General features: G+C 42.4%; 1 protein-coding gene across 4 annotated transcripts in view; it reads left to right on the top strand.

Annotated features, from left to right (window-relative positions):
• The window catches only part of col12a1b (collagen, type XII, alpha 1b), an 89,101-nt gene extending 73,243 nt beyond the window's left edge, over positions 1-15,858 (top strand). For all 4 annotated transcript variants that reach the window (XM_023974405.2, XM_023974401.2, XM_023974402.2 and 1 more), the window contains 15 exons: positions 5,365-5,523; positions 5,815-5,892; positions 7,541-7,627; positions 8,069-8,122; positions 8,526-8,621; positions 9,156-9,209; positions 11,065-11,118; positions 11,237-11,290; positions 11,716-11,787; positions 11,909-11,944; positions 12,048-12,114; positions 12,278-12,463; positions 13,357-13,425; positions 14,944-15,114; positions 15,436-15,858. In XM_023974405.2, coding sequence (XP_023830173.1) covers positions 5,365-5,523; positions 5,815-5,892; positions 7,541-7,627; positions 8,069-8,122; positions 8,526-8,621; positions 9,156-9,209; positions 11,065-11,118; positions 11,237-11,290; positions 11,716-11,787; positions 11,909-11,944; positions 12,048-12,114; positions 12,278-12,463; positions 13,357-13,425; positions 14,944-15,114; positions 15,436-15,446 — 1,248 coding nt within the window. In that variant the 3' untranslated portion in view covers positions 15,447-15,858. The remainder of the gene's footprint in view (positions 1-5,364; positions 5,524-5,814; positions 5,893-7,540; positions 7,628-8,068; positions 8,123-8,525; positions 8,622-9,155; positions 9,210-11,064; positions 11,119-11,236; positions 11,291-11,715; positions 11,788-11,908; positions 11,945-12,047; positions 12,115-12,277; positions 12,464-13,356; positions 13,426-14,943; positions 15,115-15,435) is intronic.
• The last annotated feature ends 4,930 nt before the right edge of the window (positions 15,859-20,788 follow it).

Here is a 20,788-nt window from a genome sequence, read left to right as displayed (position 1 = left end):
TACTGGGTGTAGTGAAGTAAATGGTTGGATTATATAACATTCTGGGCCTGGCAACTAAGACTGGAGGTGTGGTACATCAATCACAGCTGGCACCTTTGTTCTTGCGGTAAGCTTGGCATGTCCCGAGGATATACAGACACTGAGAAGGGATACCTGGCATTCCAAATATGTTATATGTTACAGGAGGTGTACCTCCGACACAGCTACAGACATGTGTGCTGCAAAACAATGTCTGCTTAATCAAACAGATGGTCTTTTACTGTAAATTGTAAAAAAAACAATGTCACATTATGCATGGATTGTTGTTATTGATGGTAATCAATACCTCTCAAAGTAATCAAGAGATAAAAGTGGCAATTGATCTTGTAGCAGTTTCTTTGGACATTAAAGCTAATCACATGGCTGGTTCATGCTAAGCTGAAGTGGTCATGTTTGGTCCAGGTCCAACTCCACATACGTTGGAGCTGTAAGAAATTCTACTTCCTGGGTGGTTGGTTTCCAAGAGGAACTAGTGGGGCAGAGAAATCTGTGGTGTTGCCATATTTGATCACTTGGATTAGCATTAAGTTCAGTCACTGAGTTGTAGCCTAAAGGAAGAGAGACCACTAAAGACTATAGGCATAGAGTAGTAGACTGTCTGTGTATTAAGAGCTATAGGGAAGCACTCCCCTCTGTTACTTACTGGAATGTTTCTAACAGTGGGAATGCGTCCTTCACCATAAGGTCAGAGCAGGGTACTCATGGGGGCTGTGGAAATTACGTACTCATGGGGATGGTGGTGTGGACAACCCTATTGCACATTTTCACTAGAATCTATAAGTCTTTTTGGGGAGACCATTAAAAGGCACTGCTAGTCACTGCTGGCGCGCGAGTCTGGAAAATATTGGGTCACTGCTATTGCTATTAAACAATTACATCAGAGAGGCAGTGGAATGCGAGGCTAGCGGGAGGTTTTCTCTGTCTGCCTCTTTCTCTTTCTCACACTCACTCTTTCTCTCTCTCTTTCTCTTTCCTTTTTGGCAATGCTGCATTTTCTCTGCCTGGATGTTGGAGGCAGGCCTAGTATTGCCTCTGTTGCCTCTGGTAGCTAAACACAGGGGAATTCTTGCTGCTGCTGCTGTTGGGGGGTGACTCTGCTCTGGGGTTTACCCAGTGTTCCAGCAGGGTTGTGTAGGCCTATATGCTGTATCTGTCCCAGTGTTCCAGCACGGTTGTGTACATGCTGTATCTGGTTGTGTACATGCAGTATTTTATTGGTCACACACATATTTAGCAGATGTTATTGCGGGTGTAGTGAAATGCTTGCGTGCCTGGCTCCAACAGTTTAGTAATATCTAACAATTCACAACAATAGACACAAATCTAAAAGTGAAAGAATGGAATTAAGAAATACAGTACCAGTCAAAAGTTTGGACACACCTACTTTGGACACACCACACTCATTCCAGGGTCCCTCACCACTTCTACCACCCTCTACATTGTAGAATAATAGGGAAGACATCAAAACCACGAAACAACACATATGGAACCTTGCAGTAACCAAAAAAGTGCTAAACAAATCAAAATATAATCAAAATCCGAGATTCCTTAAAGTAGTCACCGCCTGCCCTGATGACAGCCCTGCACACTCTTGGCACTCTCCCAACCAGCCTCATGAGGTTGGAATGCATCTCAATTGCCTTGTTAAAAGTACATTTGTGGAATTTCTTTCCTTCTTAAGGTAGGGTTGGTATACAGAAGATAGCCCTATTTGGTAAAAGACCAAGTCCATATTATGGCAAGAACAGCTCAAATAAGCAAAGAGAAACGACAGTCCATCATTACTTTAACATGAAGGTCAGTCAGTCCGGAAAATTTCAAGAACTTTGTGCAGTCGCAAAAACCATCAAGCGATATGATGAAACTGGTTCTCATGAGAACCGCCACAGGAAAAGAAGACCTAGAGTTAGCTCTGCTGATAAGTTTAACCAATGGCAAAGCCTGTCATGTCTCCTTTAATAGATGGCACATGACAGGAGACTAGGCGGTTTACTGCTCTCACTGGGGACAGGACCTCAACCACACTTCTCACAGTGACTCTCCCAGTCATACAGACAGTCAGACAGACAGACAGACATACAAACAGACCGTAATGAGCTGGGATTGATTAGTGTAAGCGCTTTTCACTTGTAATTTTCCCTCTGTCAGTGGAGAGGTTGAGACTTTCTTTTGCAGAGTGGCAAAATGCACATCTTTTTAAGAGGCAGATGACCAATATTTACAGAGCTGTTGACTTGTAGAATACACTTCTCCATCCCTGCTGCCAGCATATGCAGCATAAACAAACATGATTTATACAGGCTAGCTTGAACCCAGACTCTCACTCCCTTATTTGATTGATGTCCTGATTTGTTTTTTTAGCCATCTCTGGCAGGATTATGAAGGTGTTGTATGCTGAGGAAGGCTATGGGCTTTTAAACAGCCGAGTTGCACTGCTTCACCGCAAGGCTGATTTACCTCGATCTAATCAGTCAGGTAAGAGTTACCGGCGACGATCCAAAACTCCCTAAAATGGGTTTAACAGACGTGATCTACTCAACAGGACAAATCCTATGAGGATTCTAAAGGAATTCAGAGCCTCCTGTGGGTATATTTGGTTGAAATACAATTCCATTCTATCAACCAGTAAAAAAAAATAACTCACTGCTACTACTGTATAAACCTTCTCTAGATGCCCTTCTCGGATGACAGTTTGAGGGCTTGGTTCTCTCACCAGTAACCCTCTCTTTCAACCGAGATTAGGTAAGTTTACAGTAGGTTTAGCAGATCCACAGGATTCAAACTCTAAAGCAGTTACTTAGACCATGATCGATAGTTGTTAGGAATCATGCAAATATTCATGTCCATAAAGATGATAAATTAGTGTTGACATACCCTGACAGCTCGACTCTGCTTTTCATCATTCAACATGAACGTATCAAAAGTTTAATTAATTATCGAAAACCATTGTCTTGTGTTTGGAAAATACAATAACAGTCTTATGCCTATCATACCAAACAATACTCAAACAAAGGCATGTGGATGTCATGGAAGCTTGAGTCAATGAACAAAAGGAAAACCATACAGATGTAGGATCTTCATTTGATCACCCTGTTGCAGGAGAACTTTCCTGCAATGCAGAACATTTAAAACATGTAGTGTATTTTAGGTTTAAAAAGGCTTCTGAAGTTTGAAATTTCCACTTAGAAATTTCAGACTTGATTTTCCCTGTATCATCCCTACAAAAATGTCAATTAATTATTTTCATGCCCTAGTAAATTGGCTCAAATTATGCTCTTACATCTGTACAGTATATAGTCCAAATGGGTAGAGAACCCTCAAGACGTATGTATGAAGAGGCTAATATGCTTTAGACAATGGTGAGCATGAGGTCTGAGAGAGAGAGGACATAATCATACTTGAACGGTAGAAGGTCTGGCATAGGGAGGTGCTGTGTAATCTGTCCCAGTGACTGACCGGAGGACAAGGGAAACCCCAACATCTGTAACGTGACTGTCACGTCAGTGAGCTTAGAGGGAATGTCATCTTTAACTATGCTGCTTGCTGCACACCACGTTTTTACCAAGACAGGGAAACCTTGACCAAGGGTTTACCTTTTGGTCATTATAGCTTCTTGGCATCTCTTTTCTGCAGGCTAAACGGTCAGATTTTTCATTGGTCACAAAGAGATTTGTATTATTGCTCTGTTTGAATAGCTGGGTCTAACTCAGAGCTAGACATTCTTACAACTTTCTCTGAACGTTACTAAAGTTTTCTTGTGGATTTGATTTAATTGTTTTTAAATAACATTCTTACAACATTGGAACATGTTCTTAATGTTCTCAGAAGAATTTGAGAACCTGACTTTAAATTGAACCATGAGTAAACCTGTAGGAAACGCTATGATGACATACTGAAATTGCCACAGAAATTGCCACAGAATAACACATTCTTTAAACTATTTGAGAACATCCCCAATATTTAACCAGTTGGAGAACGTTCATAGAACATTACCATTACCAAAAATGTAACCATGTTTGAACATGTAGGAAACCCTCTGTTAAAGTAATGAAATACTAACTAAATAAAGTTTTTTTGTGAAGTTCCTTAACTGTGCTGAGAATGTTTCAAAGCCAAGCAACTATCCTGCACCATTCCCGGAAAGTTGTGGGAAGGTTGTATGTAAAATAACCATAGGATAACCACGCTCTCACCAAGCGCTAAGAAACATATGGTTCTCAGAACGTTATGTGTTAACTGGGCTTAAACTGAACTGGAGACTGTCTGAGACTGTATAGCCGTCTGATGATGTAATTTCCTCGAGTGGAGTTGATCATTTCTCCAAGTTGCTTTCTTAGGGTATATATTTACCTTATTTACCCTCTCTCTGTCCAAAACAGACTCACAGTTTCCATAAATTGCTGAGCGTGCTCCACTGTCTGTCTGCTCGCTCTCCCAGAAGAATCCTGAGATAGAAGCTTCCTCCGCTAGTGGTTTGCAAAACATAGCTATACATTTCCAACGATATTGACCACAATGAATGAAACCGCATGTGGTTGCCAAATCTCTGGGACTGACTCCATGGCTTGGTACGGTAGCATGTTGCCTGCTAAGTAAGAATGTGAGTGAACTCCACAGAACAGCAGCCTCTTGGCAATAGAGGGAGAGAATAAAAGGGAGCACTTCTTATGGCACACCACAACACTACATCATCAGAAGATGTGAGGTTGACCAGAGTAAGGAATAGCAACATAATGCATACATTGACGCTGTGAAACATAGCGGTGGAAAGACTCATCCTTGGTGTACACCACATACACTTTAACCCCATCACCACAAGTAAATGAGAGAGATGAATGGATGACGGTGCTCTATAAATTATTGAGCAAGCATTTTTTGCTGAAAACATCTGATCTGGTATTTCCTACTGTGTTTTACCACACCAGATTCATTTTACTGATGATATTACATGCTATATGACTAATATATGTAATTAACAGTTAATACATTAGTACAAATTACTTTTTGAACCAGAACCATGTATCTTATCCTGAGAAAACTTTTAGGACACTGTACATCCTTAGAATTTAGTGTTAGCTATCAGAATGTGTTGAAATCGTGTGGCTTTATTTTTCTCTGGTCTACCTCTTTTGGAGGCTATCAGTGAACACCACATCAAGGAGAGGAAATAACACATCCACATACACCCTGTGTCTCTCTGCGCTCTGTTGTCAACCCCAGATAACCCAATGATTTGCAGAGTTTCAAGATAGAAAGCAGATGGTCCTAGACGAAAGTATGTCCTGGACGAAGAATGTAACAACTCTCAATCTTTTCTCTATACAGCTCCACATCCTTGTTTCCCCCACCAAAGTCAAGCTGAACCTCGACTGCCAAGAGGTGGCGGACAAGGAGATTAAGGAAGCTGGAAACACGTCCATGGACGGCTATCAAGTCCTAGGCAAAATGTCCAAGTCCACTGGCTCCAAGGGGAAAAGTGCAACTGTAAGTGAACTGTCATACAACGTCAAAGCGTATGGACCTACTGCCCTAGCAGGCTACAAGCAAGTCAGTTATAGTACCCCTGTGTATCTGAGTGCTGTTATGACAGGAGGAAGCCTTGAAGCGTACTGTCTCCAACATAGTTTACCCCAAGTGGAGTGTGCCTCAGTTATCCTTATCGGATTCTCTGTGGGCTCTATGTCTGCATGCTCTTAGTTGGTATTTTTGGATGACAAGGAAGTATCAAAGACACATGTAACTAACACTGTTTAACTTTTTTTTCTTGTTCCACAGTTCCAGCTCCAGATGTTTGATATTGTGTGCACCCTGGGCTGGACGAGCAGAGACAGATGCTGTGACCTTCCATCTATGGTGAGTAAGAGCAGCCTCAGTGGACCTCCGCTGAAGTTTTCCCTAGGTACAGATCTAGGATCAGCTTCCTCTGCCCCTATCCTAACCGTAGCCCATTAGTGGGGGAAATGCAAAATGAATCCCAGATCAGTGTCTAGGGACAACTTCACCCTACATCTGGACCTCCCTGGAGGGGAGAGGCGGGCAGTACAACTTAACAGACGCAAAGCAAGCTCTGAGCAGTCTGTTAACATTTTCACTGACCCATCTCCTTAGTTCTCCTGTTGAGCATCTGTGTGTGTGTGTGTGCATGCGTGTGTGTGTTTGTGCACGTGCGTATTAGACACATGTTTCTAATGCTTATTGCTTGTCTCATCTTTTAACATTGCAGGAATCAAATGCATACCCATCCCACATCTCTTAAGGACATACTTACGTAATCCTGAACACATGAAGAAGAAATCTGATTTTCCCCAATGGTCAACTAGTGTGCAGATAGCGAGCTCAGTACATTTCACTTAACCTATGGAAAAGTGATAGCAGCGAAGCATTGCATGATTAGAACTTGACTCTACCACCTCTATGCAGTTGTCCTATCTAATATGTCAAAGACATCGTTGAATGTAAACGTGCCTCAGTACAAAGTACATTTCTGACAGCGGAAAAGGAAAGTCATTCAGTCTATATAGAACAGGAAGACTTTAAGCCACCTGTTTTTTCTTCTTAAATTATTACAACTCTTGGAAGGCTCCCATTGGATGTTTGTGAAGCACATGAATTAGGCCGTGCTATAATTGTTTAAATAGCCCATCTGCAGCTTCAAACGCCTTTTGTCAAGTAGTGTATGTCACTGATTTGCAGTTACCCTGCCCAGTTTCCCCAGAGCCTCGCCATTAGGTGGAGAAGTAACGGCTATCGACTGTAAAGGCATCACAACTATGAACTGCCTTCAACAAACAGTGCCGAGCTATGAAGACATTGTCAACAACAACTCTTGTTACACGTTTCACGTGATCCTTTTAATGTACTGTACTGCAGGCTCTGGTGTTTTGACCCTGGGTCCTATGCCTCAAAGCCCCTGTTCGACCTCGACTTTCTCACTTTTGTCCCACCAGAGTTATCCATAAACCCGCCTCTGTTTCAACAAGTAAAAGCAGCTTTTGTTTCAAGAGCCCCACGATCACTGTTGGTTGGACACCCAGAATGTTACATTTTTTTTTTATTTCATGTCTTGTGGGTAGGGCTTTTCAACAATTGGCTTGCTGGGAGCTCATGATGTCCATTGCCACAGGATCGTTGCATGCAACACAGCTGTCTGATTGAGCTGTTCTAGTGAAATATTGCTGTCAACTAGAGAGCATGTACTTCATCTGTTGTATAGTCTTGACATGTACAGTACTACTGGTACTAATACCATCTAATCATTCCAAATAAGCCATATTATCCTGTAACCTCCTGACCCTGCCTTTGTTTACATTTACATTACCATTCAGTCATTTAGCAGACGCTCTTACCCAGAGAAACTTAGTCAGGAAGTCTGTAATTCTGCGTACATGAGACTGACTGAGCGGATTACCTGCAGCTTAATCAGCATCTCTGCAGACTCACAGAGAACTGGGTCTGTGTTTTTGGCCAACTCCTGTGCCTGTCTGTTTCCTTTCCCTATCAGAGAGAGGAGTCCAAGTGCCCGTCCCTCCCCAAAGCCTGCACATGCACCTCAGAGAGCACAGGACCCCAGGGACCACAGGGGGCAGTGGTAAGACATCCTCTACAGCTGCATCTCAAACGGCACCCTATTACCTAGGCTCTGATAAAATAATGGTGCACTATGTAGCCAACAGGGTGCTTTTTCGGACTCACACTCCTTCCCTCTCTCTGCTGCAGGCCAGGGGGTTCTAGTGAACTCCTTGATCTGACGATGGAAAATTCTCTCTTTTGACACATTCTTATAAATGTTATGACTGTACAGTTTCACTCTGAAACATATTCATTATGCAGGACTGACTGTACAATTTGGCCTTTATTTGTTTTTAAAAGGGCAAACCAGAAGGAAACTACAGTAGTCTGCATGTTATGACTACGGAGCCCCCGGGGAGAGAGCATCCATCCTGACAGCATCCTGACAGATGTCGCTCTGGGCTTCTAGACACTCCTCTCCCTCACAGTGTTAACTTGACTAATGCTCTTCCTTCCCCAGGGCGCACCTGGGAGCAAAGGTCCCCGGGGTGAAAGAGGGGAGACTGGCCCGGCTGTAAGTACCTCACTAACCTCACCTCTCAGAGTCCCTCTTTAGGGCTGCAGGGTTACATTTTAAAGTCATAACTGACGTCAGTCATAAAGTGGTCAAGGTCGTTGACACAGTTTGGAGAATGTGGAATATTGGAGTGTCCTTTAAACTGAGAACTGTTTGCAGTTTCATGGCTTTGATGTGGAAGAAACACATCTGAATTCACTTATTGGCAATGTGTTTGTCTTCTCAAAACTGAGGGAGGCTCTGTTTGACAGGGCATGCATTCCACGGTTTCTGGTGCCTTCTTCCACATATTGCAACAGTAGCATTTGACTGCACTACTACTTTCAGTCTGGAGATCTCAATATTAACATTCTTTCCAGGTCTAATTGATTCTTATCTCTTGTCTTTGTTTCTCTGATAGGGTCCAATTGGACCACGTGGAGATACAGGCTTGCCAGGACCTATGGGTCTGCCCGGCCCTCAAGGACGCAGTGGGCTGTCTATTCCAGGAGAAGCTGTGAGTGTCACTCTCCCATTGAACACTCCACACTCACACACTCCACACTCCTACACACACTCCCTTCTCCCCAGCCACTGCCACACACAGCTCGTTTACAACGGTTAAACGTAAATCCCATGATGACTTCACACACCAAATAGGGATAATTTTGGCCATTTACTATGTAAGGAATTTACAAGCTGGAGTAATTGTGGCAAGGGCCTGTAGAGCTTGCATTCCTCCATGTCTGGGGCTAAACGTGATATCTGAGGCCTTTAAACCAGCCTGTGCATAAATCACCACTGGGATTTCCTTCTCTGAAACACACCCAGACTCAAGAGAAATGTCTCATTAACCCATGGCCTGTTTGGACATCACCAATATACTTCCACACATCTCGCACACAACTCTCATACAGTGTGTTTATCTTGGGTTACACAAAGACAGATTGACAGATTTTTGTATTAGGACTGTCACCCAGGTTAGTGTGTGTTGTGTTATGTATTATGTGATCCACTGAGTGTGAATGGGTTTCTCCCTCCACTGTTTCAGGGCCGACAAGGACCAAAAGGAGAAGCTGGTGATTCTGGGCTACCTGGACAGAAAGTGAGTGCTGCTTTGGCTCGTGGCCCCGGCTGTGTTTTAGAACAGGAAACCAGGGATAATTCACAGATATGCTACTACTCTGGCCTCTCTCCATGTGGCAAGCCACAGACAATATTTCTTATGAAGAGGACTCACAAAGAGACAGTAACTAACAACAGGTTGAGATTCCTCAATTTGGATTTATTCTCTGTTAAGTGAGTGGAAAACCATTCAGCCTGATAAACCATTTCTGTTTAACAAAGGCTTCTAGTCAGGCCGTCCACATTAGGCCTTCTTCCTTGTGTCAGTTGTTGTACTATCGGTGGCCTTCCTTCTTGTGTCAGTTGTTGTACTACGGTGCCTTTCTCCTTGTGTCAGTTGTTTTACTACGGTGCCTCCCTCCTTGTGTCAGTTGTTGTACTACGTGGCTCCCTCTGTGTCAGTTGTTGTACTGCAGTGCCTCCCTCCTTGTGTCAGTTGTTGTTACTATGGTGCCTTCCTTCTTGTGTCAGTTGTTGTACTACGGTGCCTTTCTCCTTGTGTCAGTTGTTGTACTACGGTGCCTCCCTCCCTTGTGTCAGTTGTTGTACTACGTGCCTCCCTCCTTGTGTCAGTTGTTGTACTGCAGTGCCTCCCTCCTTGTGTCAGTTGTTTGTACTAGCAGTGCATCCCTCCTTGTGTCAGTTGTTGTACTACGGTGCTTCCTTTGTGTGTCAGTTGTTGTACTACGGTGCCTCCCCCTTGTGTTCAGTTGTTGTACTGCAGTGCCTCCCTCCTTGTGTCAGTTGTTGTACTGCAGTGCCTCCCTCCTTGTGTCAGTTGTTGTACTGCAGTGCCTCCCTCCTTGTGTCAGTTGTTGTACTATGGTGCATAGAAAGCTGATGAGGTGATAAAAAAATGTAAGAATGAAAAATCCGGTTTCCTGGAGCCTATGTTCTGTAACGTACCAACCGTCTATGATAGATGGCATAGCTACACAGAACATCATGGTAAATTACCTTCTGCTTACATAATGAAGCTGGCTCTTCTATTTAATCAACATTGACAACATTCAATGATTTCCAGGCTTAGCTTGTGACTTTTTACACAACAACAATGCACTTCCATGTGTCCTCAGACGTCTGCATTTTAGAGATCCTCTGAGATGGTCTTCATTAGACCGACAGCACCGCAAACAAATAGAAGCTCCAGTTCTCATACATAAAATGGAATCTTTGTACTTCTAGAAATAGCCCACTTTTTTTATTTATAGATTAAATAAAAGAAAAGAGAAGCCCCTTTTGTGACTGAAAGATGTCTGCTAGTAAACTCAGAGTATTTCTATGCTGAGTTAATTCTGATTTAGGGACCAAGCCCCCACCCTCCCCGTATAAAATAAAATAAATTAACCTCTGTTCGGAATTAATGCAGCTGTGTTTATGCCACAAGACACTGGAGAATTAATTACCCAGTGTAAGATAATTATTGATTCCAAGTTAAAAGCCTTGGTAAACCCATCCCCAAAGTGATTGTGGGTAGTGTTTGCAGGTGACCATGCTAGAACAGATGCTGTGGCAACATGCATTTAATGACTTGCAGAGTACGCAGCCCTGTTTTATAATGGCCAATAAAATGGATCTGGAATATATTATGTTCCCTGTAAATCTTATGCCAAAGCATCAAAGGCGAGAGAGGATTGACAATAAAAAAGTGAGCAGGATTTTTGAGCAAACGAGAAATAAAAGGGAGATTTACTGTCTGACACACGGAAAACTGGTGGTGAAACAAACTGGTTTGAGTTGGTTGGTCAAAGGAACGTGACCTGTGTTAATGTGGGCTGTGAGGGGGAAAACATATCCAGCTCTGAAGTGGGTTATGTTTCTGTCTTTTTCCCCAGGGTCCACCTGGGGTAGCTGGGACCATCGGCCCAATTGGACCTGCTGGACCTAGGGTGAGTCAATAGGCCATTGTCTAATGATCACACAATGTCTAGGCCTAGGGTTTAATGTACTTGATCCTGTCATCTCAATAACTTGTTTAACTCTATTGTCTGTGTGTTGCAAATGCAGGGACCCCAAGGAAAGGAGGGACAGGCCGGATCCAGAGGCCCAACAGGACCAATGGTATGTTCAGACAAAATGCAGTCAGAGAGAGAAAGGAATCTATGTACTGTATATCATGTCACCGTCAAGCTCATACTCTCCTAAACTATAGTAAAGACAGACCATAAGTCTCTTGAATGTAATCTGATTGGTTGTTTTGTTTGTGTCACTCTATCTGATTGGTTTCTTTGTTTGTGTCACTGTATCTGATTGGTTCCTTTGTTGGTGTCACTGTATCTGATTGGTTTCCTTTGTTTGTGTCACCGTATCTGATTGGTTCCTTTGTTTGTTACTGTATTGACTGATTGATTGATTTTATCTGCCAGTAAAAAAACTAAAAAACATACACACAGTACATACATTTTTTCTCTTTCCATTGTGTTCCCTTAAAGAACATGGTGTAATACATGTATCAGATTGGTGATTTTGTGCTTGTCACTGTTCAGGGGCCTCCCGGATCTCCTGGAATGCCTGGTGCTTCAGGAAAACCAGGAAAGTCTGGTGACAGAGGTGTTTCGGTAAGCATATATCTCACCAAATTTCATAATCCAGTTCTCCATGTTATGCAAACCACGGAAAGGCAAAGTTGTTGCATCATACAGTGAAATGTAAGGGCCTTATATTTTTCTGTTAATTCAGGGAGCCAATGGTATGAAAGGGGACAGAGGAGAGAGAGTGAGTAACATCCCCAAGGGTCTATCTTCAAGTTTTTAACCTCAGTTAATCTCAGTAAGTCATGTATATTCATCACCAAGCCTTCCTCCTTGTTTGCTTCTAGGGTGACTTTGCTCCTCAGAACATGATGCGATCCATTGCCAGACAAGTGTGCGAGCAGATAGTTAACGGTGAGTGGGACTTTTTTTAGCACTACATTCAGAAGGAGTTCTGCCACTACAGTGAAATCAAAGCCCTAACAGAGTCTGCATTTCATTAAATGTCTGAAATCAAAGTCCTAACAGAGTCTGCATTTCATTAAATGTCTGTTACCTTTTCAATGTCGACTTTTAGGACAAATGAGTCGAGTCAATTCGATGCTGAACCAGATTCCCAGCGGTTACCGTAGCAGCAACAACCCAGGTCCCCCCGGATCCCCAGGGCCCAGCGGTAACCAGGGTCCCCGTGGAGAGCCCGGACAGACAGGCAGGAACGGATTCCCAGGAAGTCCTGGACAACCTGGCCCGCAAGGAGAGAGAGGTACGTTGTCCCGCATATCCATTGCTGTCAGGAGCCCAAGAATTACCCTATGTTGACTAATAAAGCTGTTTGTCAATAGGTCAATATGTTGACTAAGAAAGATGTTTGTCAATAGTTCTATATGTTGACTAAGAAAGATGTTTGTCAATAGGTCAATATGTTGACTAATAAAGCTGTTTGTCAATAGTTCTATATGTTGACTAAGAAAGCTGTTTGTCAATAGGTCAATATGTTGACTAATAAAGCTGTTTGTCAATAGTTCTATATGATGACTAAGAAAGATGTTTGTCAATCGGTCTAGCTCAGGAGTGTCAAACTCAATTCCTGGAAGGCTGTGTGTCTGCGGGTTTTCGCTCCTCCCTTGTAGGTAGGAACTCCTCACCTGGTTGTCTGGGTCTTAAGTGGACACACATTAAAAGGAAATAACTAAGGAAATATCAAAGGAAATAACAAAACCAGCAGACACACAGCCCTCCACCGCTGACCTATCTGTTCAATATCAGTAGGCATAACTAGAGTGTCTTGCTGTGTGGAATCAGAAGATAATCAATCATATCACGGTTGGAACAAAGACTGGACATTTTTCCATAGACGAGCCATTTTGTCTTACTACTGTCTTAGCAATGGAATGAAGCCTTCAGGGACTTTTCCAAAGTCTCATCTTCACAACATATTCCATTCGTCTCAGTAGTTCTGTCTGTATTTCTGTGTCTTTCCGTAGGCCTGTCTCAGACTGTTTTCAGTGGCTTGGGAAATGTCCATCTATTTTTCCCCCTGCAAGCTTTATTAATATTTAACTTCCTGTGCGCTCATAATGGTTTCATTAGGCTTTTCTCTTTGAGTGTGTCCTTGTCCTTGTCTGCTGTCAGTGATTCTGGTTGTTTGTTTCTCAGGCCCGGGAGGAGAGAAAGGTGATCAAGGAACACCAGGAGTCGGACAGAGAGGACAAAGAGGACCACCTGGTTAGTTTCACACAACATTTCCGCTCCAGGTGCACAACAATCCATTCCTCCTTTGTCCTGTGTTGCATCATATCTGAGTCTTAATAGCAACACCCATCTCCTTCCATGAGGGTGCTCGTTCAGTAAACTTAATCTCTCCACGTGATTCTCATGGCGTCATATTATTTTGTTTGAATCTGGGGAAATCAATCGTTACTTTACTTTAGCTACAGTAATGGGAGTCATTTCTCACCACATCTCTCATTGTAAGCTGGGTGTGTCACTGTGAATTGAACCATTCCTCCCAGTTAAAATCTGCCTTGCAGTAACTACAGGCTACAGACCAGCTCAGAGGTGTTGCCTGAAGCTGTGCTGGGCCAGCTGTGCTTAATAAATTATCAACGCTGCTGTCCAGTGTTTTCCCAGTTAAACACTCTGCATTCTAGGGGATTTATGTTGCCTTTGTGTGTGAGGTGCTCGTATGCACAGATGTTGAAATAAATGCTCTGTTCACACTGGGGTAAACATTTATTACCGCACCTGAAGATAGGACCCATCCGAACTCTATGACACCTCATGGTTCGAAAACTGCCAGTTCAGAGTGAAAGCAAAGGGGAGCAGTTACAGTTGCAAATGTGAAAACCAAAAGAGTGAGAGAGGTTTATGTGTGTGACTTATCTGTACCAAACAGATAAGTGATATCAAACTGTCTAGATATAGTCACCAGAGTTGATTTCAGAATGAGCTCTGCTTAGACACTCTCCATCCGTTCTAATGGCTTGAGCAGTACCACAGTCATTACAAGCTGTTACTGATAGGCCCAGTGTGCTGACAGAGGTCATAGTTTGTGTACTGAATCCAAGGATTCCCTTTGGTTTAACCCTGTAATGCAGAATCATTAGATTCCAGACAAACTGCCTACCAAGACATCCAACAATAACATGAGCTCATCCTGCCAGGGGCTGTAGAGTAACAATACAGGTGTAGCTAATACAGCCATCCAGTCTTCCACTTCCATACAGCACGTTTAACTACAAAGCACTGGGCTTCCAGAAGCCTGGTCTTCAACAAGGGGAGCTTGGAGAAAAAACATGCAATTTACTTAGGTCTACAAGGTCAAGACTTGTGGAAAGTGGTCTTGAATCGGGGGAAAAGGAATTTCCCAGATTACTGGGGAAACTAGTTGATGGTGAGTGATTGTTCATGGGCTAATCAGATGGACATGCTGAGATCTTCTTGTGGCCTCATTCACAACACATGTTTAAAGGACTTGGAGGAGCATGAATGAAAGGCTGAAGGAGTTAAGGTGAAAATTCCAAGCTTAGGCTTTTATAAACGTCTAGACGGAACAGAGGAGGGAAAAAGGTTCAACGAAGAAATCCAGGTTTTTCCTTCAGCTTCAGTTTGTCCTTTTTTTTATTGAATGTTCCAAGCTGTTGTGGCAGAAACAGTTACTACTCTTATAGTTCCCACTGATGTCACAGGGTGACGACACTCAGATGGGTTCTGATTGGTTGGTTGTGATTTTTTTTCTCTCAGGCCCAGCAGGCGAGACACGGACCGGCCCTCCAGGCCCCGCAGGCTCCACCGGGCCCCGCGGTCCTCCTGGGCGCCAAGGGTTCGCAGGTATTAGGGGCCAACCTGGCACTCCTGGCTACTGTGACTCTTCCCAGTGTGTCGGCATTCCTTACAATGGACAAGGATACCAAGGTATGTAACTGGAAAGGTAGATGGCATGACATCCTCAATGACTGCATGAAGCCGCAGCATGAAACATGAGTTACAAGCATGAGTAGTTACTATATAGTTACTACATAGTTGCTTCATAGTTGCTTCATAGTTGCTTCATAGTTACTACATAGTTGCTTCATAGTTGCTACATAATATAAGTACAGTACAGACTGATGACAAATGGATATATTCCAGAAACGACTATATATAAATTGTGATAATTGATTTGTTAACATTAGGAGAGAAAGTAAATATTCCCATACCAACTGAAGACTAACACCCTGTTTGACCTTATTTCAGGTTCACCATAGTAAACTTTCTAAATCGCCTGTGCTGCTTTCACTTTGAATTCCTGAAAAAAGTCCTCTTACTGTGATACTTGCTCACGCGCTCTAGAGCTGTTTGAGGATAACCACCAGCGGATAACATTAACAAACTATGTTGAGAAAGACAAGAACAACAACGTGGACTGGTACTAACAACATTGTAGAGCAACTAGAACAAACAAGCATCGGTGATGGCAACAACGTAGTGGTCTGTTTGCATCTTGAAGCCAAAGAACAAACAGAGAAACCTATCGGGTGGAGGACCATATACAAACAAACACAAACAAAAACACTAACCAGGTTGTATTTTGTAGCAGAGAGAATCAACATCTTCAACAATATTAATATTGTTACTCTTGGGGTGTTATCTGTAAATAAACTAATGGTGCCTTGTAAATGATGTTTGAATCACATCCACAAAATGTAGTTTTAACACCTGTAGTTACACTTTTGCCTTGTAACCTGCTGCTTGCTGAATGCCAACATGAATGCCTCTTGTTTACCACGTCCCCACAGGTGATGTTTCTGTAGCCTACACACACACCACACACACACACACACACACACAACACACACACACACACACACACACACACACACACACACACACACACACACACACACACACACACCCACACACACACACACACACACACACACACACACACACACACACACCACACACACACAACACACACACCGACTGCTCAGGCTCATATTGTACCACGTCCCCACAAGTGATGTTTCTGTAGCCTACACACACGCACACCGACTGCTCAGGCTCATATTGTACCACGTCCCCACAAGTGATGTTTCGGTAGCCTACACACACACACACACACACACACACACACACACACCGACTGCTCAGGCTCATATTGTACCATGTTCCCCTGGAGGTAGTGTTTCTCTCTACACACACAGTAAGAGCATTCTAAGAATCGTCATTCATACATTTTTCTGGTTCTCATTTCTTTATTTTGCTGTAGTATTAATGGATATTCTACCACTTCCAGCTGGTTACCTCTGTTATGTTATGAGGAATAACATCACAAAATGTATGAGTAGGCTGGTACTAGAATGACTTGATTTTTGATATTTTGTGTTGATATTTTGTAAATGAATGAGCTGCAGAAAATGGCAATGATGATTCTGTTAAATGATTGAACCCACCCACCACCACTCAGACTGGACTAACATCACACAGATTTAGAAAATGCACTGAATTGTTTACAAACCCTTTCTATCAGTGCCCTTGAAAATCACAACCAATCTGTATATGTCCACGTCCACTCAATTGTGTCATTTCACCAGTATACTGCATGTCCAAGCCTGGAAATAAAACATACTGTAACACAACAGTTCATTTTGTGCATGTTGAGACATATTCTGCAAATTACACTCATGTTCAATCGGCATACAACACTATTTCCAACCAGAGCCATATTCACCTGAGCCTGAAACCTACGTAGTCCCAACACCTGAAGAAGAAGATGACTCACAAAACGAGCGTTGAGAGAGGTCACTATCAAGAAAGGAATCCAAAAGGATAGCGTCATAAAATAGGTTATTTTTTGTTCTTCTTGTGTTTGTTTTTGTTTTGTTCACATATGGTGTCATTAAGTGCTATGCACATTTCACTAAAAAGAGGTTTGATACCTCATCTATATTTGGAAGTACCTTAAATCATATGTGAATTCATCTTTTGTTGGGGGGAGGGGGAAACAAAAACAAAATCCTATACATTTTTCCATGACAATCTGTGAGCTTGCTGTTTTTTCCTATTGTGTCTTTTGCTTGTAACATATCTGCATTAAGTGTTTATCGAATTGCAGTGTTGGACAATGCAAATGTTTGTTCACACAGTGTTGGGCATCCAATGAAAAACACTTCTCTTTTCAATCACGGTTCATTCCAAATGTCTGATTATCAAATGAGGTTTTATTCCTATTTTATACTTTTGCTCTCTTTTTCACTTGAAAGATGGTCATCTGTTCACCATCTACCTACAGTTTTCATCTTCAGTACTGCATTTTAACATGGCTTCCATTTTGTATCTTTAGACTAAATATTTATCACTTTTCTTATATCAACTCACAGCTGATTTTACCAAAGGTTGCATGTCTGTGGTGTATATTTAGTATGTTTTTTAATCAGAATATAGTTGTTATCATTGTTGTTTTATCAATATCGAATGCAGTTGGAATTTGTGTGCAAGACTATGAATATGGTATTGCTGCTTCATGTTTTAACTTCAAATTGTGAATTCCACAGCCTTATTTTCTTATTTATTTCTGAAACAGAAGAGGCATTTTTCAATAAAACTACTGAAAATGTGCTCTCGTGTCAATCATTATTTCACTGCAGCTTAATATAGGATTTGGAAATTGATTGTTTTTCAGGGGTATGATTTAATACATTCACAACAATCAAATCAAGAAAGAAGCCACTGCTCCAAAACTGCACTTGGGGACAAAGATCGTACTTTTTGGAGAAATATCCACTGGTCTGATGAAACAAAAATAGAACTGTTTGGCCATAATGACCATCGTTATGTTTGGAGGAAAAAGGGGTAGGCTTGCAAGCCGGAGAACACCATCCCAACAGTGAAGCATGGGGGTGGCAGCATCATGTTGTGGTGGTGCTTTGCTGCTGGAGGGACTGGTGCACTTCACAAAATAGATGGCATCATGAGGGAGGAAAATGATGTTGATATATTGAAGCAACATCTCAAGACATCAGTCAGGAAGTTAAAGCTTGGTTGCAAATGGGTCTCCCAAATGGACAATGACCGCAAGCATACTTCCAAAGTTGTGGCAAAATGGCTTAAGGACAACAAAGTCAAGGTATTTGAGTGGCCGTCACAAAGCCCTGACCTCAATCCTATAGAAAATTTGTGGGCAGAACTGAAAAAGCGTCTGGGAGCAAGGAGGCCTACACACTTGACTGAGTTACACCAGCTCTGTCAGGAGGAATGGGCCAAAATTCACCCAACTTATTATGGGATCTTGTGGAAGTCTACCCGAAACGTTTGACCCAAGTTAAACAATTTAAAGGCAATGCTACCAAATACTAATTGAGTGTATGTAAACTTCTGACCCACTTGGAATGTGATGAAAGAAATAAAAGCTGAAATAAATAGTTCTTTGTACTATTATTCTGACATTTCACATTCTTAAAATAAAGTGGTGATCCTAACTGACCTAAATGTATTTGGCTAAGGTGTATGTAAACTTCCGACTTCAAATGTATATCTGATGGTTAGACGACGTGGATGAGAGCTGACAATGAAGAGTTGAGATTTTGGAGAATACACAGAGGTGTACAAATCTATTAGTCCTATGTGTTATTGTTTTTCCCATTGAGGACCAAGTGTTTTCATTAATTATTTTAAGCGCCATCCTCTGGATCCACATTGTACATTTTGTTGTATGTCTTTTACCCAAATAAATGACATTAAATTAGATTCAGTTCAAACAGATGGAGCCATTTTTTTTTTTTAACTCAAAAACACGTTCCTAAGGGTACAATGAAAAGATTTAAGGAAGTTCACTACGTCTATATGCAGCTCTGGCGTTTTTCATCAGCACAGTTCTAGTATTTAATTGAAAAGGGATGAGCAGGGAGGGAGGAGGAATGTCCTTGCTCCTCAGCGTACCACTCTTATCAATAATGAGCCTTTGAAGTGAATCCATGATTTTCCCTAGAGAGGCATGGAGATTAAGATGCTGCTCTTTGATGGTGGTAAAATTAAAAACAGATTTCCAGCAGAAATAGTCTCAAGTCGCCATTTTCTCTGAGTATAAAACCAATATCATGTGACCTCTTCTTGAACCCGCCCAACAAAAAGTTCATCAAAGGGACGACTGGACGTCAAATCCCAATTGTTTAAACAGTATCAGTATCCTTGTGAATGATGGTCGTTCTGTCATTACACTGTAAGTTCTACATGATTGGAAAAGAAGGTGTCATCATTGTTGTGTTTTTGATGCATGTTATGTTATAGATGCATGAGACTACTGCCTATAAAAAGTAGTCCACCTCTCAAAGCCAGGGGTGACTCACCTCTTGGGGTCAGAGACGATACTATTGGCACAGGTGCTCTGGCTGAGTGCAGCACGTTGTCTCACAGACGCCAGGCCAGATGAAAGAGCAGCCTTTTGCACATTTGCAAACCGTTCCTGGTGCACTGTGTGCTTCCCAAATGGCACCCTATTTCCTTTCTGGTCCATTACTTTTAAACAGGGCCCATATGGCTCTGGTGGAAAGTAGTGCACTATATAGGGAATATGGTGCCTTTTGGGATGCAGTCCAGTGTCTGGTGGACTGTGGGGTCTGCAACTGGGGCTCACATTTGAGTTGGCGCACATACCTCTCACATCTGCAGAATATAATCAAACACTTTAATGTGAAGCCTCATTTGTCAGTGTGGACTTCTCTGATTAATGGCACTTGGGCACTTTAGCGTTGCATACACAGGGCTCGAGCAGATGAATCAGTTTCAAAGTGATGAATACTTTCGTATCACATGGCCCGAGTGTGTGGACGGAGGAATGAACAAAAGCATTGTGTTATCTTCCTTCACCTGGTCATGTGTGAAAAACAATATTGTATCCATACGATTTGAACGGAACATTTTTAGCAAAGAAGCTAACGTTTTGGGACAAACCATAAAGAGTCAAAGGAGAGCAGCTTTCAACATGGTGCAGACCATTGTTTATATGTTACTGTGAAGTGGAATAAAAACCCATCTTCTGTCTGGCTTTTGGAGGCACTTAGTAGAACTATAAACTCACAGAATCTCCCTGGCCAAGAATGACCTCATGGAAAGAGGCAGCAGCAGCTAGGAGATGTGAGTCTGGCAGAGGGGCTCGTCTGCACAACATGAGGTGTTCCTTGAGCAGCAACTCCATTTCCTGATAGCATAGACGATAGCATAGATGATCATATACCTGTTATGACGAGGTTTCCTTCTCCTCTGTTTGCTCCCATTCCAATAGAGGAGTCCTCATGCAGAATCAGAGAGCGGATGAGCACCTAAAGTTCAAAGTAACAGAATAACTCAACTTGGTTCTGGAGCATGAGCTCTTTCTCCAAATTACATGGTGTCACCTCAGTTCAATTGGAATCGCTGACAGAATCCATACACAGATGACATCATCACGTAAAGAGAGAGAGAGAGATAGAAGAGAGAGAGAGAGAGAGAGAGAGAGAGAGAGAGAGAGAGAGAGAGAGGGAGAGAGAGAGAGAGAGAGAGAGAGAGAGAGAGAGAGAGAGAGAGAGAGAGAGAGAGAGAGCGAGCGAGCGAGCGAGAGAGAGAGAGAGAG

This window comes from Salvelinus sp. IW2-2015, linkage group LG28 (assembly GCF_002910315.2).
Source record: "Salvelinus sp. IW2-2015 linkage group LG28, ASM291031v2, whole genome shotgun sequence".
NCBI classification, from domain to species: domain Eukaryota; kingdom Metazoa; phylum Chordata; class Actinopteri; order Salmoniformes; family Salmonidae; genus Salvelinus; species Salvelinus sp. IW2-2015.
This window is presented reverse-complemented; position numbering and strand designations above follow the sequence as displayed.